At 36.5% G+C, this 15095-nt stretch overlaps 2 protein-coding genes across 2 annotated transcripts; one reads left to right on the forward strand and one right to left on the reverse strand.

Moving 5' to 3' along the window:
* Positions 1-155: 155 nt before the first annotated feature.
* Positions 156-8940, reverse strand: LOC107805764 (protein GAMETE CELL DEFECTIVE 1, mitochondrial-like). Its single transcript, XM_016629840.2, has 3 exons — positions 8327-8940; positions 2218-2404; positions 156-555 (listed from the first exon to the last, which is right to left on the reverse strand). The coding sequence occupies exons 1-3, from the start codon at positions 8881-8883 to the stop codon at positions 340-342; spliced, it is 960 nt and encodes a 319-aa protein (XP_016485326.1). The 5' UTR covers positions 8884-8940; the 3' UTR covers positions 156-339.
* A 1899-nt stretch (positions 8941-10839) lies between these two features.
* On the forward strand, positions 10840-13695 carry LOC107805765 (small ribosomal subunit protein uS4y). Its single transcript, XM_016629841.2, has 3 exons — positions 10840-10998; positions 11884-12265; positions 13337-13695. Exons 1-3 carry the CDS (start codon positions 10971-10973, stop codon positions 13518-13520), a joined length of 594 nt encoding a protein of 197 aa, XP_016485327.1. The 5' UTR covers positions 10840-10970; the 3' UTR covers positions 13521-13695.
* The last annotated feature ends 1400 nt before the right edge of the window (positions 13696-15095 follow it).

Consider the following 15095-nt stretch of genomic DNA (forward strand, 5'->3'; position numbering starts at 1 on the left):
GTTGATTACTACTTGTGCTTAATGTTGCAATGGTTTAAGCTTCTATATTAAACTAATGTAGGAATTTAATCTTGCTCATGTCAGGGATGGAGTTATTAAACGAGAAAATGATTAAAGTTATATTAAGCTCGAGATAGAAAACGAAGAGAAAAATATACCAACACAAAAATATAGATTATGTTTATTAAGATGGAAAAAGATGATTTCCACCAGGACCTACTGAGAATTTTGTACTAAATTCAACAACACTTCCTAAGACAAGTTCAGTACTAATTTTACAACATTGATGTCCATAGTTCCGCAATGAAACTCTGTTCTATGAACAAAAATTTACAAATACTACCTTCCAGTCCTCCCCCGATTAGAGGGGAAAGTAGTGTCCGATGATGTTACTTCCTCTCTAAAAGGCCGAGTTGATGCATCTGCTATGCTAGGCAACCTTGAAACACTGCCCTTCCCTTTCTTGGCATTTGGTCCAATCTCCTCTATCATGTACTTCCAACCATCTATAGGCCTCCTTCGGCTGAATATATGGGTTTTAATAAAACTAGCAATCTGCATAATGAACATTTATGCAGAGCATAAGAAACAACACCAAACAATAGACCATGAAGTTTCACCATCTATTGTCAGAACCTTATAAAATCCGTGTTAAACTTTACTTTGCTAAATTGCTACTTTATTCATTACTGGACAGAATCACAGAGGAATACTTGGTACATGTTAAAAGGAACACATGTCAAGATAAAAAATTTTAAAAAAAATAGCAAAGGCAAAAAATAATTTACAATGAGGTCCGTCTGGCATATGTGGAAACATATAGCCTATATTCCTGTCTACAAATAACTCACAAGTCACAACCAAGTGCATAAAATACTAAAATTGTACAACTGACAAGAATGGGATTGGCAATGAGCTTAGAGAACATGAAATTGGAGAATAAGTACTTCAAGCTCATATTGTTACAGAGTGAACTTTATAAAGACAGACCGAAAATGACAAGCCATCATGTTACCGACCAAGGTACGCAACAGCCACCAATTTTATTGGTCAATGATATACTAGGATTATAAGGCAAGCTACGTACTTGGTGAATAATGTAAGGCAACATGGACCTGCTATCAGAAATGACAAGCTCCAAAGAGAATGTTTACCCCTCCAGAGATGTGGACCGCCAAAGAAAATGAATTGGAAGGGAATTTCAGAGGCTATATTTGGCCGAAGAGATTTGTTGCAGACACTCAGCTACACTTCACTGGTAATGGAAGGAAACAAGAACAAAAGTTTTTCCCCGTTTTTCCCCTAAATGGACACTGCTCAGAGGACGTACAATTACAATGGTGTCATCCTCATTAACCAAGTGGTAAGAGGGAACAGAACAAGGAATGTGACAGGGCAACTTAACAAAACCTCTATGCATAGAGTTCCATTAAGAGACCACAACTTCAAAGCACCCAAATCCATTTGCAGGAAAATAACTAAGTGACTAGAAAGGCCAATCTCAGAGGAAGGTGGTAGTATTGGCTCTACAATGAAAGAGGAAGAGGCTTCAAGTTCGGGCATTTTTTTCGCCTAAATACTGCTGGGAAATTATTAGGCAGAATATTCTGATAGCCCTTCAACATGTCATATGACAGCAGACTATAATACAACGATCATTTGCCACGCCCCTAGAACAAAAAAAGTGCCTGGTAGAAGATATGGTAAGCATATTAGCCTTTTTTTTTTTTTTGGGGGGGGGGGGGGGTTGATAAATTCCTGTGGATGTGATGGTTAATGACTGAAAATTTATCACTCCTTCAGTAGCGGACAATGCCTTCGTCGAAGACTAGTTCTGGATATTCAACAGAGAAATACATTTCTAGTTCGACCCTCGTAAAACTTTGGATGGGCTGCAACTAGCACAACCTTACAGGGTGCTTTGCTGTTTTTTGCTAATAAGTAGCACAGTGTTGTCGCCTCAGTTGGTGTGTGCAGTTAAAATGATTTTTTATACGTTTCTGATCAAAGGAAAAATATAAAAAGGGAGAAAAAAAATCTATAAGAAGAACAAATAAGAAGGATCTAAGCAAAATAATCTGATACTTTTGGCAAGGGTGGGCACCAATTTTTTGGAACAACGACACATGCTTAAACCAAAGCTAGCGGATTCACCAAACTTAACAAGTCTGCTCTGCAACTAAGCTTGAATTCATAAATTGGAATTTCTCCACAAACCTGGAATTTATTGAATGCAATTCGGCGTTCAAATTCTTGGACTAAGATATCTTCCTCTCTTTGTGACATCTCCCATATATTCCCATCTTGCGTTTTCGACGTTGTTTCCCAGCCATCAGGTTTGTTTTTGAACTCAGAATTCGTAATGTTTGAATTGCTTAAATCATCATTAGGTGAATCAAAAATCCTACATTTGCACACACAACAAAGTGAAATTAAAAAGATATAGCAGGTCATCACGGTATCAAACTTAACCTTCAGATTGCATTGAAAGCAAGTATTCACCGCATCAGCTCACACAAGTTCAGGAATTCCATACTCACATTCCACCAAGACAAAAGATGCTTGAAATGTGGCAAGATTTCTGAGAAAAGGTATACTAAAGTCAACACATACTCAAGTGATATAGCCGCAATTCTACTACTTACGACTTGCTTTCATCATCAGTATCTTTCAAGACAATGTTTTAGCATAGGTAGTTGAAAACTTCTGTCTCCCCGGAATGAAGATATTTCTCTTTTGGGATGCGCCAAGATTTCTTATATAGGAAAAAGATCCTGAATGGAAGTATACGAAACCCAATACAGATCTAGCCCTTAGAATTGGGTTCAACCGAATGGCTCGCAAGAAATGCATTGGGTTCAACCGAATGGCTCGCAAGTAATGCATTGGGTTCAACCGAATGTATGCAAAAGATGTCAAAAAATGTCAATAAATAATAAGACTTCTACTAATCCGATCCACTAATTCTAAATTCTAGATCCACCTCTGACAAAATTATTAAAACTCACAATTGCATGCAAACTAGTTAATGAATAATGATACGATAACGAACCAATTCAAATGCACATCAAATAAGCACAGCCAACTACATCAATTTTTTTTTTTGATGAAGTAAGATAATTTCATTAAATGGCATCAAGAAGATGCATAGCAAAAATATACAACAAAAGTGTGGCTGCACATATACAAAAACTTACATAACTAAGGAGCAGACACAATCCCAAAAAGATTCAAAGCTAGTTACAGGGGCTTGGTTAAACCAAGTAAATAAATTGATTAGACAAGTTGCTTTAAGAGAGTGATTAGGAGTTGAAATCCCATCAAAACATCTGCGATTTCTCTCATTCCAGATGCACCAAAAAATAGTAGCAGGCACCATTTGCCAAGTTTTTTTGATGGATTTCCCAACTCTCCATGAGCTCTAGCTCTCGTAAGCATCCTTGATACTGCAAGGCATGACCCAAGCAAGTCTAAAAACGGATAAAAACATGTTCCATATGTCAGCTGCTACTGTGCAATGAAGAAACAAATGTCTCACACTCTCAGACTCCTCCTGGCACATAAAACATCTGTTCACTGTCGGAATGCTTCTTCTACTGAGGTTGTTTTGAGTAAGGCATGCTTCATGCAGGCTTGTCCAGATAAAACCAATTACTTTTATAGGGAGTTTGGTTCTCCATATGAGCTTCCACGACCATTTGTCAATCAGCTCTTTATTGGAGCATAGATTGTCATATCCTCTTTTGACAATATAGGTTTTATCTTTGGAATCTCCCCATTCCAGCTTGTCCTTCACCCGAGTATTGACCTTAAAATCTGATAGTTTTGAAAGCAATCTCAGCAAGTCATTTAGTTCCCAGTCTTGGATATCTCTTCTGAACTGCAGGGCCCATGAGTTATATTGCCAATAGTGCTCAATAGTGGAATCCTTGTTGCTAGCCAAAAGAAATAGACTTGGGTGTTCGTCTTTCAGGATCTCTAACCCTAACCATCTATCTTTCCAGAAAGAAATATGAGCTCCATTCCCAAGCTTGAGTGATGACTTGAGTTGAAAGTCACCCCATAACTTTGAAATGTGTTTCCATGGCCCAGAACCATGAGGCAGTCTACTTTGTCTAGTACACCAGTTGTTTGCCACCCCATATTTTGCTTGTATTACAACTTTCCACAGCCCAGGGTTCTCCATGTTGTACCGCCGGTGCCATTTCATTAACAAACTCTTGTTGTGTAAAGTGAGATCTTTTATTCCTAGCCCTCCATGCACCTTGGGGAGAATAACTCTTGGCCATTTAACCAAATGGAATTTGTGAGTTTGACTATTTCCTTCCCATAGAAAATCTCTCCTTAGTTGATCAAGTCTCCTTTGGACCTTAGCTGGGATTGGAAACAGTGACAAGAAGTAGGTAGGAATGCTATCCAACACACTATTGATGAGTGTAAATCTACCACCCAAAGAAAGATACTGCATTTTCCAGGAAGCTAACTTTTTTTTCAAATTTTTCAATTACTCCATTCCAGATAGCTAGAGCTTTGTATCTAGCTCCCAGACGAAGACCCAGATATGTTGTAGGGAAAGAGCCCACCTTACAACACATTACTTCCGCAAGCTCTTCCAAGTTTGGAACTGAATTGACTAGGTAGATGATGCTCTTCAACATGTTCATGTGTAGGCCTGAGATAGCTTCAAAGATCATAAGTGTAAGATTGAGGTATAAGACCTGTGATTTTTCAGCTCCACAAAAAATTAAAGTATCATCTGCATAGAGCAGATGGGAGACTGTAACAGAGTTGCCATCTGCACTTCCCACCTTGAAACCATCTAGCCAATGAAGCTGGTTTGCTTTATCTAACATTTTGCTAAGCCCTTCCATAGCAAGGATGAATAAGAAAGGAGACAGAGGATCTCCCTGTCTGACGCCTTTTTGGGGAGAAAAGAATCCAACTGGTCCACCATTGATCAGGATTGAGTACTTCACTCTAGTGATACAAAATCTGATCCATCTAATCCAACATTCACCAAATCCCATCCTTCTTAGTGTATTTATCAGATAGGTCCAATTAAGTTGATCAAATGCCTTTTCTATGTCAAGTTCGAAAAGTAGACCAGGTTGCCCTGACTTCATCTTCCAATCCAATATCTCATTAGCTATAAGAGTTGCATCTGTGATCTGCCTATTTTTTATGAAAGCATTTTGATGACTAGACACCAATTTTCCTATCACCCCTTTTAACCTTTCTGCTAAGAGTTTGGAGGCAATTTTGTAAACACTACCAAACAAACTAATTGGCCTATAATCTCTCAGCTCAGTGGCTCCTTTCTTCTTCGGGATTAGTGCTATAAAAGTGGCATTGCATGATCTAACTAGGTTGCCATTCTGGTGAAAGTGTTGAAGGGCTCCCATGATATCATACTTGATCACCTCCCATGCTTTCTGATAGAATGCCATAGTGTATCCGTCCGGACCTGGAGCTTTATCAGGTGCACAATTCATAATTACAGCCAAAACTTCTGCCTCTTCAAATGGCCTTTCCAGCCATATTTTCTCTTCCCCATTTAATGTTGCTACATCTTCCAGTCTTGTGGTAGGTCTCCAGCTTTCATTCTCAGTGTAGAGCTGTTGATAAAATTCTTAAATCTCACCCCTAATTAGATCTTTATCTTCAGTGATGTCATCCCCAACTATGAGTCTATCAATACAATTAGTTCTTCTATTGGAATTGACCACCTTATGGAAGAATTTGGTGTTTCTGTCCCTTTCTTTGAGCCACAAACATCGAGATTTTTGTCTCCAAGATACTTCTTCTGCTTTAGCCAGTTGCTGAATTTCCACTTGGAGTTTCATAATATTGGTTTTTTCTTCCTGGGATTGAGCTCTTCCTTTTGTTTGTTGTTGCAAGAAAGAAAGCTCCTCTAATGCCTTTCCCCTTTTCACTGCAATGTTGCCAAATTCTTCTCTATTCCAGATAGTAAGGTCTTTCTTCAAGAGCTTCAATTTTTGCACCAAAATAAAGTCAGGAGTGCCATTGACATCATAACTCTGCTACCATATCTTGATCTTTTCCAGGAAACCTTCTGTATTGAGCCACATGTTTTCAAATTTAAAGTAGGATGGGTTAGAGTCCCAATCCCCACTCTCCAGCATGATAGGGTTGTGATCTGATATAACTTTAGGAAGAGCAATTTGATTAATCTTTCGAAATATATCATTCCACTCAGATGATATAAGGAACCTGTCTATTCTTGAGGCTTGGATATTAACCTCCCCTCTAGACCAGGTGAAGTAAGCTCCCAGTAATGGTAAATCTACTAAGCATAGATCCTAAATCTACTAAGCATATATCCTGGATGACATCAGAGAATCCCCTCATGGCTCGTGATCTTCTCACACAATTGTGCCTTTCACTTTCAAATCTACAAACGTTGAAATCACCTCCAATCACCCATTGTTCATCCCATAATCCTCTAACAGCTCCCAATTCATGTCATAGTTCTTCCCTTTCCCAGTTTGTGTGTGGACCATACACCCCTGTGAAACAAAATCTGAAATTCTCCTGTGTGTTCTCAAGCATACTTGATATGGAGTGAGTTCCCTGTTGGATTTCAATGCAGTTCCACTGTCTTTTGTCCCACATCGTAACTATCCCTCCCCTAGTGCCACTGGCTTTGAGTTCTGCCCATTCAACCCATCTGTTGCCCCAAAATTGCCTTGCTAGAATTCCATTCCAATCTTCAATCTTTGTTTCTTTCAAACAAAGAATATCCGGCTTCCAATCTCTTACTAATGATTTGATAATATCCCATTTCCTGTTGTCATTCAACCCATTCACATTCCAACTGAGGATTTTTGTTTTCATCCAGAAAAAGATTGGTATTTCCTCCCCTTGTTCTTCTTTTTTTCCCATCATAATTCACCAAGGATACCAACCTCTTTGACTTCTGTTTCCCCTTTCTTTTTTGACTTTCTTTCTCCTTCTTTGGACTTTTGGTTTTTCAATTGAAGCTGTCTCTTTTCCTCCATCCTTAGAACCATCTCTAAGATTTCATGTTCAAACCCTTTGAAATTAACTCCGAATGCCTTGCATGCTTTTCCCATGACTAATTTAGTCCATTTTGATGTCTCAATTATTGTAGGGTTCTGAATTTGATCACCAGAATCATACCAGGGAAGAGAGAGATAATCACCAGTTGATTGTAATGAGAATGAGAATTCTGAATCTAAGTCAGTAAGAGGAGAAAGAGTAGGACCAGAGATGGATCTTGGCATGCAGAGAGAAAGAATTGTGCTCAGCTTCATCGCCCGCTTCATAATCATGGGTGGAGGCTGCTGGCTGGTCAGGCCTCGTATCATTTTTTTTTTATTAGGCACAACCAACTATATCAATCAACGAACAACTATGCCTCAATCCAAATTATTTACGGTCGAATATATGAATTCCTACATCCATAAGCACATTCAATCACCAATAAACTGCCCCTCAATCCTACTTATTCAAATAAAAGAAAGATAAAAAATACACCTCCATCCCAAACTATTTGGGGTCGGCTACGAGTCTGGTATATTCATAAGCAAAATCAACTATATCAATCAACGATCAACCACGCCTCAATCCGTAATGAATCCTCTATATATGTAAATTCATCTAGGGATTAAGGCATATTACTTCCATCCCAAACTATTTGGATCGGCTACGAGTCCGGTATATTCATAAGCAAAATCAACTATATCAATCAACGATCAACCACGCCTCAATCCGTAATGAATCCTCTATATATGTAAATTCATCTAGGGATTAAGGCATCAACTACACCTCAATACCAAATTACGTAATGCGCCTTAATCCCTAGAAAAATCCTACATATCCGTAAACACCACCAATTATATCAATCAAACAATTACACCTCAATATCAGACTACTTGGAAATCCTCTATATCCATAACACAGTCAAATATATCAATCAAAGAGCAATTGCACCTCAATCCCAAACTAGTTAGTGTTCACTACATGAATCCTTTATATCCAATATATGCAAAATCAACTGTATCAACCAATGATCTATTACACCTCAATCCCAAACTAGTTTGGGATCTTGAAATCCTCTATGTCCATAAGCATACAACAACAACTACTACTACAACTATAACTCATTCCCAAACAAGTCGGGGTCAGTTAAATGAATCCTCTTTGACCACATTACGCCATTTAAACTCATCTCGTGCCAATTATCTCAACTATACAACATATTTATCAATTTCATACCCAAAAAAAAAACATAAAATCAAAGAAATAACGGCCAAAAAAATTGTAACTTTTAACAAAAACATACTCTGAGCAGCTATCAAGAAGCTTTTCAATATCATCAGCATTGCCACCAATAGAATCCCCAAGCTTAGCCTCTTCCATTTTATCAATCTCCTTCAACCACAAGCCCGCATGTATTCTCTGCTTCTTCAACCTATAATCCCTCTTTATATTCTCCAAACTATACAGCGAACTCTCATTCTCATTCATCTTTATTATGCCCTTTTCATTATCATCATTAGTACTATTTTTCTGTTGCTTCCCCTTTCTTAAGTGCCAATTCTCATTCATGTCCTCTACAAAGGCTTTGGTTTCGGCATCAACTTCCGAAGCTCTAGGCACATTTTGGGTATTTTCGGTAGTATTGGTAGTATCATCGGGAAGTGCAAAATTTACATCGGCTTCCCATGGAGCTCGATTCTTGCCAGAGAGATCGTCCGGAAGCCATGCGGATTCCCATGCGTCGTTCCACTCGTCGTCGCCGCTTTTGGTCGACAATCGCCGGCGGACGGCGGCGGAGAAGGTGGGGTTTATGAGGGGTTTTTTGAGAAAGGTCAGTGGGAGTTTGCGGATTGAGTTCATTAGGAAATCTAGTTTCTAGGGGTTGGCTATCGTAGTTTTTGGAATTGTGCACATAATGTTACAATTTGGATATTTAAAGCTTGTTTGGATATGTAGCAATCGATTTGGTGTGATCATATTTTTAACTTATATTTTTCTCTGAATCTCACCCTTTATTATTATTAAATAATTTTATTTTATCATTTACCATACCTTTTATATAATATTTTTACCCTGTATCATAATTTTTTTATGTGCATGATTTATGAAATGATGGCAAAGGACATAATTTATTCAAATGTTATATTTATCAAACGATACAGTATAATATAAAATATAGTACGATACGATACATTATCAAACGACACGTGACAACCGTCCAAACAAGCTGTTATGTGCGAGCCATATAACTTTTTCCAGTCAAATGTGTAGGATAAGATTCTTATTTTATATACATAAATGTTGAAGTTAGGACACTATATACACACACAAAGTATAGTATTTAAAATACAGACTTTAAAATCGAGAAATCAAATTGCAACAATTTGTTCTCATTTTATAGTGGCAGTAAAATAAATTTAATTTTTTGAATAATAATAGTATCATATAAAATCGATAGGACTAGTCTAATCTATAACTGCAAAGTCCTTAACAATTTTAGCTTTTAAAACCCTAACACTAGATGATATTATTGATAGTGCTTTTATGATGGAAACTGATGGTGGATGTGAATGGTAATAGTGGATGGTAGTGGCAACTGGCATCGTAAGTGCTTTTATAATTATCTTATTTCTTATGTTTATGTCACTGCTCCAACTAACATTTACACATTACTATCAAGTTATTTTAATGTAATCACTACGGGTCGTTTGGTACGAGGTATCAGAAGGTATAAGGGTGGTATAAAAATTTAATATCACCTTAATACTCTGTTTGGTTAGCAAATTAGGTATAGGTTATCCCGGTATTAATTTTAACTCTGGATAACTTATACTTTATAGAATGTGGGATAATTAGCATCGGTATAACTTATACCTTCTTTTTAGAAATTATGCAATTGTCATTCTTAATACAATATACCAAACAATGAATAAACAACAATCCCAGCATAACTAATCGCTAAGTCGTTTGTTAATATTATTACTAATATTTAATAATTCTTTTTAAAAAATGACTCTCACTCCGCAATCAGACACCAAAATTTTTTTCTTAAAAAAAAATTCACATAAAATTTTTCTACAAAAGTTCTCAAAATCTAAAATTTCGGTCGCATGATTGAATTGAGACTTAAAACTAACAATAATTGTGGGTGAAGTGCAGTAATAGCCACTTTTAAGCCCCCTATTTAAAATAAACCCACGACTTACAATGTATTTAGAAATTGGTCAATTCACTCAAGCTTTAGGACTTGGTGTCCTGAATTTTTGAGCTGCTAATTTAATATTTAAGACTAAGTGTCCTGAATTTTTGAACTACTAATTTAAAATTCAGGACATAAAATTCCTCCAGGACACTATTTTCGAACTTTAGGACACGATGTCCTAAAGTTTGAATTTTGAGGTTTAACTTTAAGATGTCGCACCTTGAAGTTTTAACAAAATTGACTAATTTTTAAATACATTATAAACTGTAAATATATTTCAAACAGTATACTTAAAAGTGGCTACATAGTGTCATTTCCACAAGAATTGTTGGGGGAAAGATAAGATCCATTCATCCTTAACTAAGAGTTTCAGGTTCGAGCTTTATAAAATTCATGTTAAGAAGTGTTTCTCTTGAGTGGACCTTACACGTTGCGAACCCGAATTAACTTAGGCCCCAATACTAAACACCGAGTGGAAAATAAATAAATAAACAATCATAGATTAAAATAGTTCTTAGATGAAAGAAAATAAAATGAGTTGATAAAGTCTAATCTGTCATTTGGGTCACTACACAGAACTATTGGGCCTGACGTTAAACCCAATCAGTTATGAGACATTATAGCCCATTAGGGTTTAGAGTTGAAATATAAAGTGCTAGCTGAAAACCCTAGTCTGTGATCATCCATTTCCCCCCTCCCGTTCCCTTCAGCAGATCGCCGACGACAGCGGCGGTGACCGGAAAACATGGTACACGTCGCCTTTTATCGTAACTGTAAGTCTTCAAATTTGTATTCTTTCTCTTTATCGGCTTGCCGTGTTATTTCTTTATTTATTTAATATATGATTTCTGAATAATCATGATTGCATGTGTTTGTCCTGTTGATTTCTTTATTTTTTTAATAATTAGTAGGAATTTAGGCAATTGTAGGGTTCATTTTGACGGTGTAGATAAATTCGATCGGTTATAAGTTAGGAAGCTAAAGAATCTGATAAGCGATACAAATTAGTAGTTGGTAGCTGTTATTGGTATTAGGCGCAGTGTTATTCAGAGATTTGTATGTCATTGGAGGGATGTAAAAGATTTTGGGAATCTCTAGTTTTAATATTGGAATGAAACATTCCCAAATTGAGCAGAAATATATAAGCTATTCGAATAGCCGACCCAGCTCGTTTTGGGACTGATGACTATTTTTTGTATGATCATATACTTGGTAATATGGATGCATAATGTTAGAAGAGTTGATATTTTATTTCGATGTTAATGCTTTGTGCTGTTGTATTGGAACATCATTTCTTCATGATCAGCTGATAAATTACTGGGATATTTTAGAGAATTTTATGTCAATAGAGGGATGTAAAAAATATAGAAAACTGCCTAATAATTACTCAGTTCTGTTTGGGTCAGCCTGTTTCCGTACTGTCATATTCTTGCTAGTACCAATTGCTTTATGTTGGAAGAGTTGAATTTTATTTTGATGTTAACGCTTTAGGTAATTGTGTCGGAACGTCAGCTGACAAAAGCACTTAAAATAAAACCAGTATCATGCATCGCTTCCTTTTTAATGATTTTCATGATACATAACATTGTTTCTATCTGTATTTTCTCTTAAAATTTTTAGCATATGTTTATTTATTTTTACTTTGATGTGTACCTCAGATGGAAAGACCTTTAAGAAGCCTCGACGTCCATATGAGAAGGAGCGATTGGATGCCGAGTTAAAGCTTGTTGGAGAATATGGATTGAGGTGCAAGAGGGAGCTTTGGAGAGTTCAGTATGCCTTGAGCCGTATCAGGAATGCTGCAAGAATGCTTCTGACTTTGGATGAGAAAGACCCACGTCGTATTTTTGAAGGTGAAGCACTCTTGAGGAGGATGAATAGATATGGGTTATTGGATGAGAGCCAGAACAAGCTCGATTACGTCTTGTCTCTCACTGTGGAGAACTTTCTTGAACGTCGTCTTCAAACTCTTGTCTTCAAGACTGGCATGGCTAAGTCAATCCACCATGCTAGAGTACTAATTAGGCAAAGGCATATCAGGTAAAATTCATTGCCACTAAAAATTTATTGCCAGTTTTAGTGTCAAAGTTCAAATAAGTAGGCTTAATATGTTTTTTCCTGATATTTCCTGTGTCTGACTGTATGGTAGCGGGACTGCTAAGCGAATATTTTTTTTAGAATTACCTGCTATGGTGCAATAATATGTGGCATTTATAAAGTGTTTGATAGTCCAACATTTTAATATCTAGCAACTGATCTAGCCTTTGATTACACCTTTTGAGGGACTGTTGTGATGAACTTTTTGTTTTGAGATTCCTTATAAAAGAATCATTTATCTCACATTTTTTTTGCTAAAGAACTTTAATATAAACATGATGTTCGGGTGATAATTATTTTTATAGATGTGCTTTTCTCGAAGGTGCTGGTTGAGGTCTTGGCTTTTTTTTTTTCAAGTGCTCTACCGAACACTTGACTTTTTCTTTAGAGAACAATGGAATGAAAATTCTTATGAAGCTTCTGAGCCTCATTTCATAGGATTGTTTCTTTTAACAGTGAGGTCTTTATTTGGAAGCACTATGCAATGCAAATAATCTGTGATCCGATATTCTTGCAGTGAATTTTTGAGGAGAAGTTGTCAGAATAGTATCTCAACAAGGATATATTATCTGTTTTAGAGTTATATTTGCTTCCACATTAAGGAATCTGATTGAAATATCTAGACTGTTTTCTTGAGAAGCTCTTGTTTATTCGCTCACTGTAAGTTTGTTGATGCATCTCAAAATGGTTTGTGTTTCTAGGTGTTCGTAGAAGCTAATTTGTAGTTATTAAACTTCAGCTGGTAGATTTTTTTCCTTAGCTAGAGGAAGAAAGTGTTGGTTGTGTCATATATTGCATTATTTGTGAGTGTTCCTTCTTATATCATGTACTCTGTTCCTTATACAAAGTAGTAGTCTATGTATTATTTGTTCTGTTGTTTAGTACTGCTGTGAACATTAACAACTTCTCTTGGTCTGCGCATTTTGGGTTTTCTCAGATTTCTTTCACTGTGGGCTAGTATCATTTATCTGTCTGGCAGATATAACGCCATGACCTAATAATCTTGTCATGCAGAGTTGGTAGGCAGGTGGTGAATGTTCCTTCTTTTATGGTGAGACTGGACTCCCAGAAGCACATTGACTTCTCTCTCATCAGTCCTTTTGGTGGTGGGCGCCCTGGAAGAGTGAAGAGAAAGAACCAAAAGGCTGCTGCAAAGAAGGCATCTGGTGGCGACGGAGACGAGGAAGATGAAGAATGAGCTCTTATGTTTATTTGCATTTGGATCTTATACTTCGCCTATTTAGTACTTTCTTGTTTTATGTTTTGCAACTTTTATGTACTGTCGCGTGTTAGAAATGTTTTGGTTTGGTTTAGCACTTGTTAGGCTTTGGCCTAAATTTATGATTGAATCAGATGACCTGGTTTTAAGAGCAGTTTTGTCTTTGTTTAAACTAGACAATGAATTGTTGGGGTTTACTTGAATCAAATTCGAGATCATACATAACAGCTCCCAATCGTTTTTTACTGGCAAGTTATAGCAATTGTCTGATTTACAGTACTTAGTATTTGATGCTTGCAGTTGATAGATATTGTTGGAAAATAAGCTGCAAGTATATAGAAGCGTTGGACTGACCGAAATAATAGCGAAAATGAGATGCAACTTGGGCTTTGTTGTCGTGTGTTGCATATAATTGATGCCTGACTCCGAATAAAAGAAAAATAAATTATGTTATGGAAAAAAAAAATCATCCGTATGAGATACGTGTCAAGTTTAGTTAAATATCCAATAACCAATGCATAACTTATGCATTTTGCTTTTTTTGTTTTCCTTTGGCAAAATACATAAGTTACCACCTGACCTATGTATCAAATTCTTCTTACATGTGGACCAAAATTATCTTACACACTTAACCTTTCCAAAGTATATCTAAGATACACCTTTTTTTATGTTTGACCACTTTATCTCAGAGATTGTATCACATGTGCTAATTAAATCTTGACACGTGTCATAACTCAAGTATAAAAAGAAAATGCATAATTTGCATCCCAATTGATACTAATTTTTAAACAAGAAAAGAAATCAGAAAACAAACCCAAACCCACTCGTCTCTTATCCCCCCCCCTTCCCCCCAACCGTTTCCTCCCCTTGTCCATCACTTTCCTCTCCGATTAATCAGAAAACTTCCTCATAAAATACCTTCTTTCTCCCATTCTTTAAGAAAAACCCAGAATTTCTTTGATTGATATCTGAAATGGATTATTGATTTTGCACCAATTAAGTTGTAATGGAAGTGTGCAATGATTCTTCCTCTAAAATCTTAGCAGCCATGACAGATAAAAGCTTCAAGAAAAAACCCATTAACTCTCCTCTTTTGCCACTGCTATATTCATATAAATGAAGCACCCAATTGTATTAACTTCTTAATTTTTCAACTTGAAGCAGAATTTAAACTATTTCACTGGCCGGAGTTTCAAGCAGAACTCCATTTTCGACTGATAAAAGACGAAAAAGATAAGGGTTTCACTAATAACTCCATGGCTATGGAGAAAAATACGGGTAGAGATTTTAAATCTAAAGATTATTTCTTTTTTATTCCTACTTGGATCTACTGGAGCGGTTGGGTGACGTATATAGTGGGAACAAGACCAATGAGCAGGGAGGTTGGGGACGGAGGTTTTAGCATTAGCAATCTTTTTTCTTTTCTTTTTTGTGTTTTGTATATAATGGTAAAAGAAAAAAAGGATAAAAAGAAAAAAAGGATAAAAAGAAAAAAAATATTTAGACCTTTGGATCAACTTGCTTGAATCTACAACGTTCAAATAAAATTTCAGA

This window comes from Nicotiana tabacum, chromosome 18 (assembly GCF_000715075.1).
Source record: "Nicotiana tabacum cultivar K326 chromosome 18, ASM71507v2, whole genome shotgun sequence".
NCBI lineage: Eukaryota > Viridiplantae > Streptophyta > Magnoliopsida > Solanales > Solanaceae > Nicotiana > Nicotiana tabacum.